The sequence below is a fragment of the Xylocopa sonorina genome, chromosome 6 (genome assembly GCF_050948175.1).
Source record: "Xylocopa sonorina isolate GNS202 chromosome 6, iyXylSono1_principal, whole genome shotgun sequence".
NCBI classification, from domain to species: Eukaryota; Metazoa; Arthropoda; class Insecta; order Hymenoptera; family Apidae; genus Xylocopa; species Xylocopa sonorina.
Window position 1 is genome coordinate 5,839,488 of NC_135198.1, and position 22,103 is coordinate 5,861,590.

Here is a 22,103-nt window from a genome sequence, read left to right on the forward strand (position 1 = left end):
CTTTGGAGGAGTGGAGAAAAAGGGAAGAGCTGGGTAAATGGGAGACCTTTGCCTTGATAATCTGTTCATTAAAGTGTAATCGGAGATCTTAATTGTAGTTAGGAAAGATAACTAAAATGAGAGAAGCAGCGAACTTATTATATTTCCGTCGTTTTAGTAGCGTTTTATTAATCGCAATTAAAATACGCTACTAATATCGTGGTAAGGATACATAAAATATATGTTGTAAATGAGTATGTCCTTTTCTTGTTTTAATATACAATAATACCTGTATATTGTCTATATTTTTTTATTTATTACTGAAACACTATTTTAAATTAATAGTATATGTGCAGTTGTTCTAATAAATTTACATTTACTTGCATTTTCTTTATAGATATTATCATTCACTTTCGAAAATTCTTTTAATTGCTAATTGTCTACGTTACAAAGGTAACGTTGTGCATATAAAAAATTGTATGTATCAGTTATAAAAAGACAAGAATGATTTTTCATTGTGGAAGAAAAGCTTCTCATATTTCTACAACTATGGACGACCAAAAAATTGTATAATTCACAAAGATATACAAGTATAGTCTATAAAGCGTATTGGTGTTAGTTGGTGATTTTATAAAAAAATGAGGAAGCATGAAATTTTTCTTTTCCCATTTGCAGGCGCCATACTTTTAAAAACAAATTCTCACGGCATATTTCGTTTGAACAGCGTATCTGATCCAACGCGATTAAACGCAAAACCAACAGCATAATTGCTAATTCAACGAGACACGTTAATTGAATGATAATTTACATTGTTCCTACTGTTTTTAATCTTATCTCATCGATCACGTTGTTCGATCAAAATGAGACTGTAATTTCGTCTTAATCGTCACTACGGGGGTAAGAAAGTTTGTTGACCCTCTGACGATGACGGGCAAACGAAAAGCAAGAAAACTGGCATTAAACAGGTATTTGCTGAACGTGAAACTAGACTGCAATTTCCTTATGTCATAGCTACATGACGTAACTAAGAAAGTAATGTAAAATTTAATAATAATGTAACGATGCGTTCGCATTATTTATTCTTCTTTTCAACGAACAATTTTTGCAACCTCTCTTCTCGTTTTTCTCGTTTCTCTCGTTCGCACAACACACGAATATACATATTATTCCTTCATAAAATAAAATTATTTGAAATCAAAGAAATATCATAATCAGTTGGCAAATTATTCACTAAACTAATTTTTGAGCAATAAAAATCGTAATTCACTGCCGTACAACTGAACACACGCAATGCACATTAGCAAAACTTTCGCTTTTGAATATTGATAAATGGTACCTGGAACTATCGCACAATCGCGAGGCAAACGCAAGAGAGCTGAAATGAATTTCAACGCTTCGTTTCCTGGATTTTTGTCTGACACTAAAAAATTGCTCGCAAACTGCTCGAGAAGCATAGAGATATCAAGAGATAGATACGAAGGTGAACGCGTTACAGGATAAGAGTTCGGAGCGATAAATCACAAAGAGTAAGCAGCAGAAAGAGAAAATGAAAAGCTGAAGGCAAGGAGAGAGAGAGAGGGAGAGAGTAGACGGAACAGGATAAAGGGAAGCCAGAGTGGCCTCATAATAACATGACGGTAATTGTACCAGAGAGGCCCACATCCTAATTAGCTGGGATGCTGACATTAAGAGTGCACTGTTATTATCAATTAACCGCGCCGATTGATACACGTGATCACCGTGAACCGGACGTACGTACGACCTGCTTTTTATAACCACGAGAAACGCCACGATCCGGTATACCATTAGTACGTTGTTTCATTGCCATTTTTATCGCAACTTAATTATTGCACGCGATGATACACCTTAATACGCACGTACGTACGCATCAATCTCGTAAAAGAATTTTATCGTCGTTTCATTTTTTCCTTTCTTCGCTCGAAATTACGAAAACTCCACAGGATCACGTAAATACTCAACCATTTGTTTACAGCCAGCAATTGAAGTATCGAAATGCTGAATTTGAAATGACAGAAATTAAATCTTAAGCCAAACTGATTATCTACCATTTGTAACGTACAAATGAATGGGGGCTCTGGGTAGATTTAAAAAAGTTTTTCACAAAATTTTGTTACTCGAAATTCAATGGTACTATCGACGCAACTTGGGTTTGTACCCTTCACGCGTTTTTCGATTCTTATATTTTTGTATTTCGTCTCTGAAACTTAAGTGTGTCTCGACGCAGACCTAAGTAAAATGGCGGACTGGAAACTAAAATGATTTTATCGTGGAATTTTATTTAAAGCTTATTTTCAAGATAACTCCTTCTGACAATTTATAACATCTAAAGGAATGCATATTTATAAGATATAGCTGCATATAAATTTGGAAAATTAACACATAAAGAACTGTACAAACTAGAGTTGATATTAGAAATGGAAGAAGCTAAGAAAAAGGAGATTTTTAGCAACGAATCGCAAAAATATTTAAAAAAGCGGTTAACCAAACGGTCGCATCGCGTTCGATTAGTACTCTGCAGATTATTTCACGACGTCGAGACGGAATTGGATGGTTCATAGAACAGATAGGAATGGCGCGGCCATTAAATAGGATCAAGCCGCGGAATCGTTCCCAAAGAATTGGAAATAGATAATCGAACCGTGTTCCAAGGCTAATGCTATGCAATTGTTCTTCCTCCTCTAGTTCTCTCTTGCATATTTTCTTCCCTCTTTTTGGCCAACGATTTGGAACGACGAAAATTAATGTAAACGTGACGTTGGAAGCTTGACAGAATCGATTTGTCGCAACTCTTTAACATCCTGCTTCATTTTACGTTCAAATGGCAATAATAAATGTGAATTGGTAGACGATGAAGTTTTAAAAATGAACTTTCAATTATTCTATTCGAAATAAAATTGAAATGCAATTTATGAGGAATTTATCATTTTCCAAGAAACGATTCAACTTAAAAAAATTACCTGTTCTTTAATTAGGAATTTAAGTGCGCAGAAAATTTTCCAATAATAATTTGATTTCTTGCAGAAATTTTGTCACTCAGAGAATCATCAAATTGTATTTATGTCATTGGTCATTCGATTAAGCGCGTGTTTTCATCCTTTATCGAATTGTGCACTCGTGAATTTGACACAAAAAAAAGGATATAAACTTTTCAACCATTGTGGTGTTAGGCACATCGATCCCCTTAATATTAATTATGCTAATATTTTAAATGTCTCAGAAAAACGATATCATAAACCAATAAAACCACACGCGTCTCTAAAATAATAAGAATGAATAAATTAAACAGTGTTTAGATTCTTATACTGTTGAATCAAAGCGAATTAAGTTATGCTCGTCTCAGAGTTCCACCATCCTCTGCGGTAAAACGTAAAAATTTCAGTAATGGCGAGAATTCACGGGGTGGCAGACATACCTGTCCCTTAAATGTCAAAGCCGTGGGCATAACGCGAAAAGAGAGTTCCGCACGGAGTCGACGAAAAGTTTAGTATTTTAAGCGACCCGTGTAACTTCCTTTCATCGGCCGCGATGCGTTCCTAAGAGCTGCGGAACGATCTGGAAAACATCCGATCCGGTAATGTTTCCCCTTTTTCCGGCTTATCCATCCGGAATTAGATTACTTCCGATAGCTACCGAGGGATGAACTGTCGTAATACCGCCTCGATCGATCCTGCACGGAAATCAGATTACGAATCATTCCGTGCAATTCAATGTCCATGAAGTTGTCCGAATCGCTGTGCCTTCCCTCGATTTCAGCCAGTTCTTCAAATGTACTCATTTTTTTTTAATTACCTCAAAGATCCCATACAATTCCATAGACATTTAAATACTTAAAGTTTACAAGTTTAACAGTGGAAAACGAAATTTTTTAACTTTTCAATTAACTACATTACAAGGTAGAAACAAACAACTACAAATAAAGCAGTCTCACTCATTTATCATAAGCACAGAAAAACATAAAAAAATCATTAGAAAAAATAGCAACTACGGTTACACGACAAATTATATAGGTTCTGTTTCAATAAGCCAAGTGTAGGAGTATTAAACGTTAAACTCGGACGTCGATGATAAAAATCGCGAATGAAAATAGTGCTGGAATTATTCCTGTCGAAAGGCAGCGCGCAAGAGTATCTGGGTCAGCCAGTGGCTGAAATGAACGCAGCCCAACGAACGCGCCGAGCGAACAGCGTTCCCACCGGAAGTATCACAACGGGCGGGGGCTGGAATTTCGTCTCGCCGAGTCGAATCGATGGGACAGGCAATTAAACAGCAGGGACGTAATCGCGATTAGTTCTTGGTTCTTTTATCGGTCCGCGGCGCGGCCGGCGAAATTAATATTGCGGGTTCGTCCCGCCGCAGATCGTTGCGTACGTGACGCACAGAATAGAAGAGGCAATTAAATCCGAGTCCGCGCAAATGTTTGAGGGAAACGGGAAGAGAGGTGTTGTCCAGATAACCGGCCGCCCTGCAGTCCACGCCCGCATGTTACAGGCCCTCGGTATTTACGAGAGTGAAATAGATAACCTTCGTGAACCTCCTCCTGGGTTCGTACGAAATTAGTTCCCTCTTACCCTCCGCATTGGCCGGCCATTAAACGAAAGAAATACGTTTTTGTACAACTGGCATACATTACTGCCGTTCCTCCCCCCATCGGAACGATACCCCGCGCCATTTATGGTTATTTTATGCAGCTGCCGTTGTCCAACCGGTAAATTCATTAGGACGATATTGTCCCGTGCGTTGTTAAGAGATCTTTCGTCTCGCGATTCGATTGTCATTTCCGTAAGATTGTTGTTCATTCGCGTTACGAACAGTACGATCTGCTGTCTCTTAATTAATTGTGGTATTAGCTGGAAGAAATTCTTATCTTGAGAACGATACGGTCTTCTGTAATGTTGGATGAATAAAAAATTACCATTCACTATTTAAAAAACTCGAAATCTCAATAAAATGTAATAAGAATATCATTTGGTGGTATGTTTCGTTTATATACACAGCTTGAAATTTTGTAAACTGTTTTCTTACTTTTCTTGTTTATTCTTGCTATCTTCAATTTTTCTTGTTTACGTATTTTGTTATTTCTTGACAATTTTCAAGCTTTCAGTAAGAATAATGTATTCAGAGACGAATTGTTAGTTTTTTGGACGAATAAAAATGTAATCCTTCCTCGTTTCTCGTAAAATGGTATAATAGCACCATTTGCCCTGCGTTCGACTTGTATACGCGTCGTTGCTTGTTTTTAATTCCGCACCCTGTGCTCATCTTCTCAAACTAAATTCCACAGTTAACTGGTTAAACGATTATCTGGAATGTGAAAAGTTCTTCTTGAGTCGAACGTGTCAGAGGATGCAATTCCTGACAGTTTGCAATAGATTCGCGAAGTTACTACTATCGTAAGAAATATTTGCAATTTTATAAGCGCGTGTAAACTTGTCAAACTTATTTTGAATATATTTAGAAACAAGTCACGTCACGAAGTAGCGTCAAACATTGAAAACTCGCGGAACGCGATTAACTCACGTAAAATACAGACTTTGAGATTCCATACCTGCCGCATAACTCCTGCCGCCTCAAAGACGCGTAGCTACAAGCATCGCGCTGATGGCGCGCTGTCGCCGCCATTATTACATCGCAGAGAACCGATCTAATTTCCGAAAGACACGCTGCTACGAAGATTGTTCCTCATCTAAATAAGAGTACCGACGAATTGCTCGAGCTTGAAGCGAGGGCAATGACTAACCTCTAAAAGGTTTATTCCGCGTTAGCAGGACGAAATCTCGTGGCCAGGATGGCTGGAGAGGGGACCAGGGTTCCTTCTCGTCCTGTTTCGCAGAAGGGTGCAAAGCAACGGTGGCTGCGAAATTCGGCAGCGTGTACTTTGCACGCTATTAGCGAGTAAATACTCGCGAGAGGTTGAAAACGCGGCGGCAGTCGCTTCCGAGAAAGCTTCTGAAAGTCCTCTGAAAGCGCATAGCAGAGCTTCGAGAACCGTAGCTGAGCTGTACGACCGTCGCTGCGATCGTTTCGCATCGACCTTCTCGTTCGTTCCCTTTTTCCTGTCTCCCTTTCAACTTTTTTTGAGAAAATATCTGACACACGCGTGGATATCTGTGGTACTTTAAACCTGGTTGCTATTCTGATCCACGAATCGATATTCATGAAATGAACAAATGTGTGTGTGTGTGAAAACAAATGAAATAAGGAGGAGACGAAAAACGGTCGAGAGAACAAGTTGGAATCAGTAGCAAATGCGAAGCGATACAGTTAGCATAAGGTGACCAGATGTTTTACAGTGGATCGTGGCATAGACGTATAGAAAAATGTTTTTTATTATGAAACTTTTATATGAAACAGATGAAGAAATTAACGATTAACATTTTAATATTTTGTATACGATGTAAAAGCTGGAGGTCGCATTTTGCTATCCGTGAATGCATTTGGTAAAACGATCCCACTCGAAACGCAGAAAAAAGTATTCAAAGCGAGAGACAATGCCATCTCCGATAACAGTATTGATCGTTTCACTTATTCTGTCTCTTCGATGTTTCCAAGTTTGCAATGTGTGTGTATATATATTTTTTATTCTTAACGAAAATACGAATAAACTTGATGCATGGAATTTTTATTTTAATAACGTTATAACGTTACAAAGTATAAAAATCGCACGTATCCGATTTCATAGCTTTCTTTACGAACCAATATTTTATGTAAAAAGTATATTTTACATTTATTTGTCTGCAACAAAGTTCTAAAGTTTTCTAAGTACTAGTACATTGGAAAATTCTGGATAATATTTTTAGAATTTTTAATTTTTTAAATTTCACGTCGATGCTTGTAAGCTAAAGTTGAGCTGAAATGCAAACGATAAATTATTGATTATTTTACGATACGATATCTCTCACAGATATGCAAACATTAGATGCGTTATGAAAATACAAATTAGACTTATTCCTCCAATTTTCACTGGCGATCTTCGTCCCATGGCAAGAAACTTTTCACGGTGCAGTTCGTCGTTTCTGGAAGCACTCGTCCGCTAAAGAATACAAAAATTCCTGTCGACAATAAGTCGTCACGGAAGAATGCAATCTCTCCAAATAACGGACAAAAGTGCAACGAGTTCCGCAAGAATAATGAAGAAAGTTGGTAAAAAAGCCCCCTTTGCATTTCGCGAGCCCTCGAAGAGGCGGAAGTGGCCTCAAACGGCGGGAATTGGAATGAAACCGGGAAATAATTAACGATTCGACGATGCAGTAATGGTACATTATTCTAATGCCTTCTATACGCAGCGTGGAAGAAAGGGGTTGTTGGCAAAGATACCCCGCAAAGAAAACGGTGGAGAGCGGTCTTGTTTATCGCACAAAAGGAGTGTGACGCAGGAAAATCGCGTACAAGTTACGACGATAATTAGACGGAAGGTAACAAAGAGGTGAACTCGGCGGGCAGAGATCAGAGGAGCGCAAGAAGCCTGGGAGAATGTCGAAATGGCGTGTACTTTACCCCAGAAAGGTTCTGAAAGGCGCCTGAAAATCTAGAAGGTCCCCTACGAGGAGGCGAGGCTAAGAACGCTAAGAACACTATTGTGGAGGCAGCTCGTCAACATGTGTGCTCGCGCCTTTAAGTAGTCTGTGAGTCGAGGCGTGTCTTTGCTGGGCTTTCTTCAAAAAATCCTCCTCTTTTTACCCTCCTCTTCGTCCCACGGCACGAAACCGCGGAAGCACTGAAGAATTTTCGTTAAGCTCGCGGGGTGAGCTGCCCCTGTGAAAAGTTGCTTCGTTAAACCACCCCTGGAGCCTTTTAAAGCCACGTTCTACGTATGCAAAGCGGAAGTTTCCGTGGATCGTTTTGTGTACGCGCGATCGGACAGCTTGCGACAAACAGAGGGTCCCTTTCAAGTCTATTAAGACGGTGCATCTTAATATTGTTAAAAAGTGGAGGAACGTAAAGTTTCTGTGAAATATTATAACGAAGCATGTTCTGTATCAGCAAGTATATATCGCAATATTCATAAAAATTTTTAAAGACTTACAAAATGCTTTCATATCGGAAGTTACTTTATTAAAATGTCGAATAAGGGTTGTCGATTATCCGTTTAACATTGAGTATGCTTGAAGTATTTATTTAAAGAATCTCCAAAAATTTAATAAAATCATCTCAAATATTTCTCTCATTTTAAATACTAATGAAGAGATACCTGAAATATGACAGATTGCGAAACATAAGTGACTAGAATTCGTTCTGCAAAATATCCAAAACTAACTACACACTAATTATTCATAGCAAAGACCACCAAACAAGCATTACTAATATCACATAGATTTACAAAAATGACAAACAGCGACGCGTACCTATTCACGTGCACCCCCGTCACAAACCCGACACGAGCGTAAAGATACTCTCCACCAGTTTACACACTGTGTCCACGTTCTACCGGACTCAGCGTATATTTGTACATCCAAAGCAAGAAAAAGTGCAACATCGAAAAGGTATAAAGTGATACAAATGTTTCTCTGCAAGAGCAAAAAAGGGGTGGCAAAAAATACAGGAAGTACGCGCAGAGGGAAGACGTGTTCCCCGTGGAATCGAATGCGTGGCGAGAACGGAAACGCTCGGCGGGGTATCGAGCGAAAAATATTTATCGTCTGACGGACAGGCGCGCGGACGTTCGTCAGAAACGAACAGCGCTCGGGTAGCAGTAAAATCGGGGCACTTTTCAAAGTTTAATTATTTTCGACGGGCAAAGGAGGGGCTGCGAGCGCGCGGGTAAATTTATCGACGTAACAGGGCGGAGGCTGGGATAGCGGACAGGTCAGCGCGCGGTTCGGTGAATTCTTCATCGAGCCCTAAACAACTCGCGATGCTGTCTCGTCCCAACCGATGAATAAATTTCGCGTGCGAATGGATCAAACATGTACGGATTTAAGCGGTACAACGTAGAAACGGTTGCGCCCGATGGAACTGGCGAGTCTCGGCGAGGGTGCCGGTCGAAAAGGGCTGCCGATGGTTGCCACGCCTCTTTCGCGTATTCGTAACCACGTCTGGCGGTTTCCTTAAACAAACCAAAAGTGTGCTGGATGCTCTTTGTAACAGACACCGGTTCGCCATCCTTCTGTCCCATATGAAATGGTAATTACTCCGATCACAGCTTTTAACTGCTTCATTTTTACGATTATTCCTCTGGTTTTCTTCCACGACTTTATTTATTACCGATTTACTCTGTATTTGAGTAAGTAAGTAAGTTAGAAATAGACAAATTTTGTTGCTTTCGTAATCGTTTTGTAGCATTTTATGTAATAATATTATCGACATTCTATGAAATTTCTATGGAATTTTCTATGGAAAATATGGAAAATTCTATGAAAAAAAAAGGTAATTAATTTTATGTGTACAATATTACACCTGTATAATTCATTTCCACTGTTAGAAAATTTGAAAACTTTACATACGTGTATCTTTTTAATGTACTAAAGGTTGCTATCTGGAAATGTCGAGTCAAAGCTTCAAATTTTCAACTACATAGCTTAACCTCACAAAATTCGAGAAGGCTTGAAAAGGAAAGGCAGTCTGGAGGAAGAAATACGAGGCACCAAAGCTCGTGTCGATCTTAAATAAATTCTGCGATCACCCGAGCGTCCCGTTGAAATAAGACATATAGCGCGCAAAATTCAGAGGACGATAGAACTTAGCCGAGCGACAAGTTTTAATTTGCCGTAGACGCATCTGTTTGTTCACAGGTGTCTTGAGTAACGAAAGTACGAAGTTTAAACTTATTTCCCTTCCAAGCGGCCCTCGAACTTTCTTCTAGCAGTCTCTGATACGAAAGTTCCTTGGCGAACGCTTAAGTCGCGGCGTCCCTTAATAATTCCGCGGCATTCATTTTTAATTGATTCCTTTGGTCTCCTCGGATTCTACTTGCCAGGCGACTCCTCAGCGAGGGACCGCGACTTCTTCCGTTTCGTCCTTAAAGATTGACACCAACATCTTTTCGCCGCTTTTGTAATTGCCAGGAAGAATTTCTGGTTCGCTTCATTAAATCGCTTGTTCGATTCAATGTCAACAGACTGCTCCAAGCTCCGCCATCGAAATTGTATAAATTTATTATCTAGTAGGATAGAAATAGGTTATTTTTTCATTTCTATAGAGATAATGAAAATTTTCTTATGCTAAGTTAAAGAATCAAAAGACATTCCATAAAACTTGTAATCTAGCTTTTACTTAGTCTTCTGATTAACTATTTGTTTCACCATTGTAATGTTATTTAGCTCTGCCACATCCAGAAGTACATAAGCGTTACTAAAAATATTATTTTTGCATCGAATGATAATGAATGTTTCTTTTTAATCCTTAAGCTATGAAACCAAAAGGTGTCTCATAAAATCAGCAATTTAGTGTTTGCTTAATCTTCTGATTATTTATTTGTTTCAGAATTTTATCGTGAAACTCGTTACTTGTGTACTGTTTCACTTTTTACTAATTTTTGTAGACTTTAACCAATATCCATAGTAAAAATCAGATCAGTAACAGAGAACTTAAACTTGTTCTATAAACATATATAGGTTATTATCAAAGTTGCTATCGAACAAGCCACAACACGTCAATTTTGTTAAAAAAACAATTATGAAGTGCATACTATCGAAACATGCACTTTGAGGGTTGATTCGAATCCGTGTGCTCCAAGCGATCGCCATGTAAAACCTACGCTTTTTAAAACAGTCGAAAATAGCACGGGGGCATTGAAAAACAACCGAAATTCGATAATTTATTGGAGCATACGCGCTTTGTTAGAAACCTGTGTTGTGAAAAACACAACGAAAGATAATCGTTGAACCCCTGCAGAATTTTGTAAACAAATTACCCAGTTAGTTAAAAATTGCCCTTTGTTCTTCGACGCAGGTGATTCGTAATTACGCATCCAAAATTAAAAATCAATAAGAGTATAAGGATAATATCGATTGGACAAGGGACTCAACTTGCAGAGAAAATTGCCATGCGATATAAACACAACCCTTTGGTCAGATGAAACTTTTCTGTGTCATCGATTACTCCTGGCGTGGCACAGAATGCGAATAAATGAACTCACATATCAGCTTTCAATCTTTTCTACGCACATGACAGATCGTTCCACTCCAATTACGCTCGTTTAAAACGATCGTTAATTAAAAGTTTGTCCCCGCGAGAGTAATAGCGGTGCATTATAAGAGTGCTTCGCTGACAACCGACAAATCGATCGCGAATAAAAAAGAATTATTCTTTGCTTTGACAGGAATGGCTGCCGGAATGCGGTAGAGTTATTCAAGAATGATAACCCACGCTGTGCGACTAGTCGACGCTACACTGGATGTTGATTTATAATATAATAAATGATTGCAGAGATTGTTACCTTATAATAGCGAACGAGGACATTTATTTTCAGTTAATAACGAGCCGAATATAAAGTCGTTATATTATACGTTCGAGTCATTGATCGATGGTCTGCTGCTGAGATATGTTAATACCTTGATATCGAAATAACGAACAGCTATAATTCAAGGTATTTTGCAAGGTAGTTTGTATTCACATGAGCATTCCTTGCAATTCTATCGCAAACTGGAACTAGTCAGAAATTACATATCAAAAATTCTATAATGCACGCAGTTATTTAAACATAAATTGATAGCTACTTTTACCAACAAAAAATTGTTCATTTATTATACTTGTCGCGTCGCGAAAATCAGTAAAAACCAAATGCATGATACGAACGCGTACAGCCAGCTATCTCTGAGGACTACGTTTCATCCCTGCGATTCCATTTTATTCGAAATCTAGCAGAACGATATTGACACTATTCATTAGAAAGCGTTCCAAAGAAAAGTATACTCTACAAACAGAATTACAATTCCGTGTAATCGCGTTTACACCGAAATCGTAGTAACTGAATTTAATTTCTCGTCGCAATAGCGGGCAGCCCCGCAATCGAATTATCGTCCATTAGCCGCGCTCGGAGGAAACGGCGACGTGCGCTGAGGAAATCGATTGGCATTTGGTATAAGCCAAGATCATAGGCTGGACTAGTGCGGGGTACACGCACGTTTAAGGTGAGAAAACGTGAGCGTACGCAGAAGCGATCGACTCGAGATGCTCCTGGGGACGTCCAGAGGAAATAAGCGGAACCGGGTTAGAACGCGGCGAGGCTGGGGTGAAACGGAAAGGATGAAGAGGTGGAGACAGGCGTCGTCCACTTACTCAAACCAATGCATACGTTATACTGCGGCGAGGAGGCGACTTGCTCTCGATTGTGGATTCAATTTCAGAGGCGTCCGGCCAGTTAGCCCAACCCCTCTTCCATTCGAAGATTGCCAGGCCACGGGTCGCTAAATATGAAATATGCTCCGCTGATTGTCCATGGATATTCTCCCTCTTTCGTGTCAACGACGTCCACTGGTGAATTTAAGAACCCTCTCGTAGGTATCGCACTTTTTTTGTCGACGTATCGTTAGAAGGCATCGATGATCGGTTCGCAGAAATGGCTGAAATCTGGTGCCCTTCTATCGTTACGAGAAGTAATCAGCTGGTAGTTGATCCGTTCTGTTGAACTGGGAGAAATGGTTCGAAGAGTATTCTTTGGAGTATGAAATGTGAATATATTTGTTGTTGGTTTTTGGGATTCTGAAAGCACGTTTGATGTGCTTTCGTTTTGCTGTTTAGCGAATTAGGGTAGAATGATCGATAATTGAACAGATTTGATCATTTATTTTTTTATATTTTGTATAGACGATTGCGAAAAATGTTCATAACTGCATGGTAGCATATGTATTTGTAGAATGCAAATGAGAACTTAATTCAATAATTGCTTCTCTCACGGAAAGATGACCTTCTGTTATACAAATTGCCATTTAACGGCGATGAAAGTGAAAACGAGAGATGTAAATAGAAAGGCGAAAACAAAAAGATTTAAATATCGTAGAACGTTTAAAAGCTTTTTTAATTGTTCGCGATAAAATTGCTTTGTTCCACTTAACCCACTTCCGCGTTTTATTGCAGAAATGTGGCGGCGGTATCACAGTTTAAATGTCCACTCATGATTACATCGTATCTCAATTAGAAGCAGATTCGCATCGCTCTGCTTAATTGAAAACAGAGCTCGACCGAAACGATATAAAAACCGTTGATTTTAAAAACAACTTGCAGAATTTAAATCTCGCTTATTCTCCCAGCAGCTTCGCGATAGCATTTCTCACGTGTATAATACACATATAATTGTAATTTCTTTCGTGTCTGAAATCAATTCTCTTAGACACGACATTTAAATCACTCCACATTGCACTTTTAAACATTTCTCGCATCGTTTGTAACATAACAAAATACACGACGTTCGTGATCTGGAATTCTATCAGTCATCATCCGCTTAAGAAGCAAAAATCTTTTATTAAATCTGAAGCACAATGAAATTATCCTTTCGTTAATTAATCAATAATTTAGATTATAATAATTACATTTCATGTGTTATAAGCGAAATATTCTAGAATTATCTTTCGATATTTTCAATTTCTTGTAACTGTCTTTTAATTGATAAATATTCTACAAATTAATTATACATCCGTCGCTTGGTATCGTGGAAGAACTGCAACTGTGCACACGTTAAGGTATTTTTATGGAACACACATTTATAGATTTACGTCTGACTTTTCCTATTATCATTTTATACCATCTCTGTCGGTCGATACAATGCGAGGTCCGGGGTTGATAATGTTGCCAGGGCTTCGCAACATCCGGAACGAATATTCATTTCACGATTTTAAATATTGCATTCGACGCAGCCATCCACGTTTACGATTTCATATTGCTCGCTCGAACCGTTTAAACATCGCTCTTGCACGTTTTATTTCTGTCGTAAGAATTCTCGATGGAAGGGAAATCATTCCTCTTTTTTCATTTTAGTAACGGCTGAATGTAACGAAACATATTGCACGTTTCAAGAGTTTATTCAGGCTCCTATATTTGTCATATTTTTGTCAGAGGGTTTAGTACTTTTAATATAAAACCGACCCTTTGTAAACGGCATAGTGGTTCGATATTAAAATTTGTAACATCCGGTAAACCGAATAAATGTTTTCATTACAAGAGAATTTGCAATCATTAGTTTGTGTGAATAAGAATTCTAAATTTTGGTCTGATAAATATTTTAGGAACAGAATTCTCGAACAAATTTTTAAACAAATATTACTTTCCCAAAAATACAATATTCCTCACTGCACCCCATCTCTCTATCTCTCACAATTTAGGAGGTACGAGTACAAACAACTTCACAACCCCCAAACACGAGGGTTGCGTTCATCACTTCAGCATTATTGCCATCAACTATAAAAAGGGAAATACATATAAAATACTCTCTACCAATTTACAAATACAAAAAATTGTCATTAAAGTTGACTGCTCACACTTCGACACGATTCCTCTAGCTAAAATCCGCGCAAACTGCCCCTTCAACCCTGTACTCTAACCATCACGCCTTACAATCGAAAGATAACAGTTTAAAAACCCATTCGTACCACAAATCTCGCTGCGATAAGTGTAAAAAGAAAAAAGATAACAGAGTGGTGACGAACTATACTTACAGCCATTAAAGTTGACTGCTCACATTTCGACACGATTCTTCTAGCTAAAATCCGCGCAAACTACCCCTTCAACCCTGTACTCTAACCATCACGCCTTACAATCGAAAAATAACAATTCAAAAACCCATTCGTATCATAAATCAAGCTGCGATAAAATGTAAAAAGACAAAAGAGGAAGAAAGTGGTGGCAAACTATTCTTACAACCCTTCGTAAGCAGCAACTTCGAGCCCCGATCCCGCGCGATCGATTAAACTGTAACACAAACGATATCGATGGCTGACAATAGGACGGAACTGTGCTTGGGAAGAGTCCGAGTTTCATATCGACTTAATACACTTCCGGGAGGAAATTTAATATCCCTTTCTCAAGCGTCTCCCTTGTAAATCCTTCTGGGCCGTCTCAATATTCAGGGTGCCGATATTAACAATTCCGCGTGCGTGATTTACCGTCTCCCTGGTTCGATGATAATGGATTCGCCCTCTATCCCCGATTCCATCGGCTGTTTTATCCCGCCACCCCCTGCGGACCCCTCGTCCCCACCAGCAGCGCTATTCCTTGCCGCGCAGACTTGTTACGGCTTAATTAATCGCAATAATTAAAAGGAAGGCGTGGGTAACGGGCAAAGGCAGGATGGCGCAGTCAGCTTCAGGCGTGCTCCACGCTTGAATATGCAAAATCTCACTTACGGCCGAGAGGCCGCGCCGACAAGAATGATTATAGCTCTGGAAGGGGTGGCGGACCCACGGCGGGGGAGTATAATAGAGCCTGGGGATAAATCGAAAAGCTGCAGGAAAATCGATGGTATCGAAAGTGTGTTGTCATTGTGGAGAACATTTTCTGTAGAGCGTCGATGGATGTTCTATCAGAAATGTGCGAATGCAGGACGGCAGGATGAGATTGGTCTCGCGTGACGATTGGCAGATTATAGTAGCGTTGGATCGTCGTTGGAAGTCCTGCAGGTGTCTGGATTCAAGAGCGAGCCACACTTTTTCTGGCTGCCCTTCGTTTTATGAAATTAGAAGGAACGAGGAAAGCGAGCCTCGATGACAAAAAGCGATAACGACTGCACGGTTACGTTACGACGACATATTATACATTCCGCGACGATGATGAAAGGAGGCAAAGCAGCTGGAACATATTTCCGCGCTAAACGCTACATTAAAAACTTTTCCAAGAGGGTCGAATAAGAGAAGGTTGAAAGGGCCGCCCTAAATGAAAGAAGTCTATGTCTGTTTAATCGTGCTTCGCTTTAATTTATTACTAGTTAACGCGCGAACATTCCCTTTGGACGTTCAAATCGCGCAGTAATTAAATAATTTAAATAATTAATAAGTGTATGGTGTTGGGAGTAATTTAATGAATATCAACGTCGTTTCACGACCCGATATAAATCAGGAAACAGGTGGATATTATGTAGTTTTTTTTAATATGTGAACCATTAAGTGCACTTGCAAGGAAGGAGCTTGGATACGGATACAATATGTATACATAATTCATGTCTAACGATTTTTTAAGCTGGATTCTCTTCTATAAAGTAGTGAAAATCTGTGTACACGGCAAGAAATTGACTAATTATGAGAATGACTTTTGTGTAATGTGATTTATATTCTTCGATTACAATTTGAACTTAAATTAAATAGGTATTCTTTGAAACTGTGATGCAGTTCATAATAATGTATATAATATTATATAATTTTTGGTAATTTTAAACTACTTTCTACATAACAGTTTGCGTGCACACATATAATTTTGATGCGATTTGCATGTAATTTTGTAATTTTTATTGAAGAAATTTGATATATAGATGCGCATTAATGTGAAATTGGGTTATTTTAAAAATAAAGGATCCCTCGATGGTAATAATAACAAAGTATAATAGAATAAATTGAAATATAAATTTTAACAACTTGATAATGGAAATCTAAAACGTTTAAAATCCTTTGCAAAATCTAAATTTCCACCCAGAAAAAATCTAAACTAAAGTTCACCATTCCACAAAACTAATTTAAAACTTTTCTTTTTACTACAGCTTCACCTTCTACACTGCTCTTTCCAACTATCCAATCTCTCACTCGATCACACATCCATCCCTCGTCAATAACAACTTAACTACGATCACAAAAGCTGATTAACATTCGCCATTGAAACGTCAACTGGAAAAATGACTAACGAGTGCAAAACAGTCCTTTGTTCCGTCGAGGAAGTAGCGAACGCTTTACGCGCGCGTACATGTCTGAAATAAAGGGGCATCTTAACGCAGAGATTCCTCGAGACCATCGAAAGCATAATTTAATGTACTCGAAGTGGCTTCAAGGGGCGAGAGTCCTTCCTCCTCGAGGGACGACAATAATTAGGGGACCTCCTTATAATAAGAACGCTTTATAATAAGGGAAAGCATCCACCCCCCTTCTGTTCGCCGCTCTTTCTACGGCGTGTCTCAGAAGGCGTCTTGACGTGGTAGCAGCATCGCGTCGCGTTCCACCGTCACGCGAGAGAAAGAGAGCCACCCCCGTCCGTTAATGATTTCCACAAATTGTTGTAGAGCGGGGCTTAATTACATTTCGCAACAACACGGTCCCAGCCATGGATCTTCCCATTATCTCGGCCGTGGATTCTTTCTTAACTCCCCTAATTGGTCGTTAATTCTTGTTTGTCTTTGTGTACCAACCGGATACCGCGGCGACTCTCGTAGGGGTAGGAGGAGGGCTGTTTACGCCAACCATTTACAGCGTATCCAGCTGGCTTTGTTCAACGCGCGCGACGCCTCACAACCACCGTCGATTCTCGCGTCGCGGGGGCTGATTTCCAGAGCAGACGTTTTTCGAAGAGGTTCAGCGCGGTGCTCCCGAGGGGCGTTCGCCTTATAGACGGACCGCCTTGCATTCTGCATCGTTTTAATAAAACGCTCGACCAAAGTTTCGCGACTTCATTGTCCTCGAGAACTCTCCTCCGTTCGAGGAGGCTCGCGTTTTACAGACCCGGAAATGGCATCGGGATAATTGTTCCAGGCATCTTTCGGGACGAGACGAAACGGAATAAGAAACGTAGCGGAGCCTTGAATGCGACCCACGGCCATTAACGCTGGATACGTATCAATTTCAATGGGACACCTTCGGCTCAATACGGATTCGCAGCTCCCCCCGCGAATACAATTTAACCCGTTCTATTGTCCCAACGTTAATCATTTCGCTGTAGAATCCTCGGGTCTTTCCGTTTACAGAATATCGACGGACTCAGCGCGATTCGCCACGCCAGATTTTCAACCCCCTCGCGCCACGACGGTGCGCCTCGCTTCGAGGTCGTCGAGGTTTTCTCGGCTGAAACATATTGGCACGTTATTAAATTCTTGCCTAATACGATGGAATAATGATGTCACAGTGTCCGGCAACTATCGAGAATGTTAGGGTAGGCGTCTACTGCTCGTTTCAGAGCGTCAAATTCACGGCTGACCAAACACCTGTCCGCTGTGGTTCCAGTCGAGGGGGTAAACTGTTTAAAATTGTAATTTAGGGAGGGTCACCCTCGCGCGATGATTTTTGGTGCTATTTGATGTAATATTAGCCGTGATCGAAGTCTTTGATAACATTTATGTGGATGATGTTGTTGGTTTGGAAGAGAGAATAAATTTTGAAAATCTGAGACTGGATAAATTAATTATTTTTAGTTGATAGGAAATAAAATTTGCTTGTGGACTTATCGTTGATATGGTTATTGGGGAATTTGAATTTGCGTGTAGGTTTATGGTGGTTGGAGTCACTTGCTCTGGATTATTTTACAGTTCTCACCTGTTTAAGTTATCTTCGACAGTTGTCGTTTTTATCTGGAATTCTGCTGTATAAAATTTTACGAGAGCACGTAAGAGGTTGCGTTAAACATTGTCTTGCGGTGTTACGTAGATTATGGTTATCCGCGATTTATGGCTCGCGAGGCTTTAAAGGGGTTGCACGCTTTGATCGTCACTGGGTGTAATTGTGTGACTACCACGATACGAACTGAATAGTAATGTGGAGTAATGTATAGAACCGTTTCTTTGAAACAACTGAGGTATTTTAAATTGTAAAAATTCCAAGTTAATTTATGGGTGACAATCGCAAGCGTTATTACTTAAATGAATACAATTAAATTATTATAATGTGAATCTGTATCAGTGTTTAAATGGAAAGCAGGTATAATTTCGTAAATTAATCTGCTTAATTATTTTAAAAAACGAAACCAAATATAGCAAATGTAAAATAGAATTTCCTTTAAAAGTAAAAAAGAAAATTTGTCCCTCATTTTCTGCGCAGATAATCCCTCTTTCAAGTAGTATTCAATAATTATATCTCTTTTACTTTTTTATTATTAAATTGGCCCATCGATAAACTACGGATTCATTAGTCAGATAAAAAGTTCCCGCATCGTTGTCCCCGTTCCTGTTCACACTCAGTCACAGCAAAGCTGACCTGAAAAAACTGAAGGAGATTCACCCTGCGGGGATAAGCTGAATCCTGCACGGACAGAGAGCCCCAAAAAACGCTTTCCATACATTTATTATCAGCTCTACAAACGAAGTGTAACGTCTTAAGATGGCTTTCTAAAATTAATGATCTACAATCTTCCTAAAAAAAATCCAGCAATAGGTGAACACGTAAAAATACGTAGCACACGTATTGTGTATCATTTTTCTAGAGCTTCACTAGTCCAAGCATATCGAAATTTGTATTAAAATTAATATATGTAAATTTGGCGAGGAACGTGTGAAAATATGCAACACGTGTATATAATTTTTCTGAAGCTTTCGTAATCAAAGCTTTTTCGAAATTTTTTCAAAATTACCATATGCAAATTTACGAACGAACATGTCTTAGAGAGTTTTAATAGTCCAAGCATATTCGAATTTTTATTAAAATGAATATATGTAAATTTATCTAGGAACCTTAATAATGCATTTTAATTTTTAATTGCCTTAATAACGCAAACTTTTGAATTCTCTCCTCATGTTAAAATGTGTAACTGTTGATAAAAAAGAAAAATAGAATATAATGTCGCGTTTAACTGATACGCTGAATGGAATTTAGAATATCACTGTGTCATAAGCTCTTAACATGTTCAACGGTTTGTACAACAGATAGCACATGGTCCACCGGTGTTCCGGATTAGATTTGCACATTTAGATCGGTTTCACACAGACCATTATTGTGCCACTGCCCGCGGCACCGCAAATGCATTGCTTTAATCTAGATCTTCTGTGTGGATTCGTAGGCAGTGGTCGACATTTGGAAGTACATTTCGCGCCGTAGGCAGTGGCGCGATGTTGGCACGTGTAAAACCAGCTTTGCACCACAATCGCATGACACCACATGCAATTGCGTGGTTATTGACCTATTTTAGAGACCAGTAAGGACATTCCATATAATCCAGTAATAGAAAACTAAGGCACCACGGTTATCGACAATTGCATCGTTCCAAACACGTGCTATCACCCTGGCAATTGTTATAATAATTGTTATAGTCCATTCTAATCGATTTCAGATAAGACAAATATTTTCTTCTTACTTGAAAAAAAAGCTGTTCATTTTATTTCGAAATCATAACCGCCCTTCGTACTTTTGAGCGACAGTTCGGATAAGAGCGACAGTTTCAGATAAGACAAATATTTTCTTCTCACTTGAAAAGAAGCTGTTCATTTTATTACGAAATCATAACCGCCCTTCGTACTTTCGAGCGACAGTTAACAAACGATTATTTGCACGTCTGTGCATTAGAAACTTTAAAACAAAGCACGGAAGGGTGGCGCAGCCGTCAAACGTTGAATGTCGAAGATCGAATTTCGCTAATGGATCACGGAAAAGTTTCCGAAGGCGTGAGTCACCGTGGGTGTAACGCAAATGGTTCTGCTGTCAGCAGGCACAGTCCAATACAAATATCCGGAAGTTAATAACAGGAGCGATTCCGCCACTCCTCGTATTCTGTCTACCGTGGCTGTTATCGTGTCAAACGCACAATGCACTTAATGACTTAATTGCATGGATTTTTATTGCACGCGACTTTCTACTAGCTTTTTCGTTCAACATATATTCGTTCAATTAATACAAACGCTATAACTCGTTTTATTGACAAATTTCAAATCATCCGAAGAGGACATTTAAATATTACCAAACAAAATGTACAGTCGTTCGAATCTCTGTGTAGATCGATCGATTTTAAAATCATCAAGACAATTCTCAGATTGTCAACGACCTTTCCATTGCTGTGAGATGAAAAATCGGCAGGTTTATCGCGCGATGACGCGATGAGTCGATAGAAATCAGGACAGACGGGACGAGAAACCTTTTCGATTCGTGATCGTACATAGTTCTCGATTTGCAAAGCGAGCGGCACACAGAGCAAATAATATTCCCGTCTGGCAGTCGGCGTTATCCAAATACGTCGTGAGAGTGAAAAGTGAGAGCGAACCGTCGGCTCGCAACCGCCTAGAGGCCCTCCGGAGCCTGTCGACGCATCAATCAGCTGATGACTACTCCGTTATGCCCTATTACGCCGATAAATAGCCTTGGCGTTTCAGCCAAAGTGCCGGCCGCTCGTTTCGATCAAGTCGAACGAACGCTATGATCGATTTTCATACGAGCCATATAGTACCTTCCTTCTTGCCGCTTGTTGCACCTCCACGCGATTCGTGCGGCTGGGTAATGCACTCCTCGAGCGGAGGGATGGTGCTTCGTTTATTTGTGACGTAACAATCCTTAAAAAAAATAGCTGAGTCACGCGTTTGCTCGAATTTGTTTGCATCCTCTGTCAAACGCTAATCAATTTACCTTATTTGACGTATAAATATTTCCCTACATTTGTACAGATTAAGTTCGAATAATCCTGTCGTTACATTTAAACAGTAACCTACTATCCTCCATTCATTTAACCCTTTCACGCTTCTATTTCTCGAAACGATGGATAACGAGTCCATTCAACTGTGTAATTCTTCCATTTGAAGAACAGTAACCTACTATCCTCCATTTATTTAACCCTTTCACGCTTCTGTTTCTCGAAATGATGGATAACGAGCCCATTCGACTGTGTAATTCTTCCTTCCGAGGAACGTGTCGATACGGAAAGAATTAGAAAGAGAAGAGAAGGATGAAGGGTGGAAGAGTAGAGGGTTCGAACGCGTGAAGGTCGATCCAGCGATGAAAGTAAAATTTTTCGGGGCTTACCTGTCATCCATCGCGGCCGTCGATGCAGAAATCCATCTCCATTAGAGATGGCTGCTGGCTTATTCCCATGGTAACCTTCCCTTCTACGGTTGTAAGTCTATCTATTTTCCCTGAAAATCTCCACGGCACGGGTGTGTAGGTACACGTGTAAGCGGCGAGACGCAGACAGACGCGGCCTGTTCCTGGCCTTGTAACGTTTAATACTTGCGAGCACGCAGCCGTGCAATATCGGATGCGTCCATTAATCGGCTCTGGATCCTGGGACGCGCGGAAACTTTCGAAATGCTGACCCTGGCCAGCCCAGCAGCCGCGCGTTCCGTGCATCCG

At 39.7% G+C, this 22,103-nt stretch overlaps 1 protein-coding gene across 5 annotated transcripts in view; it reads left to right on the forward strand.

Moving 5' to 3' along the window:
- Positions 1-22,103, forward strand: part of LOC143424536 (EGFR adapter protein) — a 261,708-nt gene that overhangs the window by 119,974 nt on the left and 119,631 nt on the right. Inside the window, exon 1 of one of the 5 annotated variants that reach the window (XM_076896668.1) lies at positions 1,628-1,730. The exons of the other annotated variants lie outside the window; for them this stretch is intronic. Coding sequence (XP_076752783.1) covers positions 1,656-1,730 — 75 coding nt within the window. The 5' untranslated portion in view covers positions 1,628-1,655. Of the gene's footprint in view, positions 1-1,627; positions 1,731-22,103 lie in introns of those variants that run through there. 5 annotated transcript variants of the gene reach the window in all.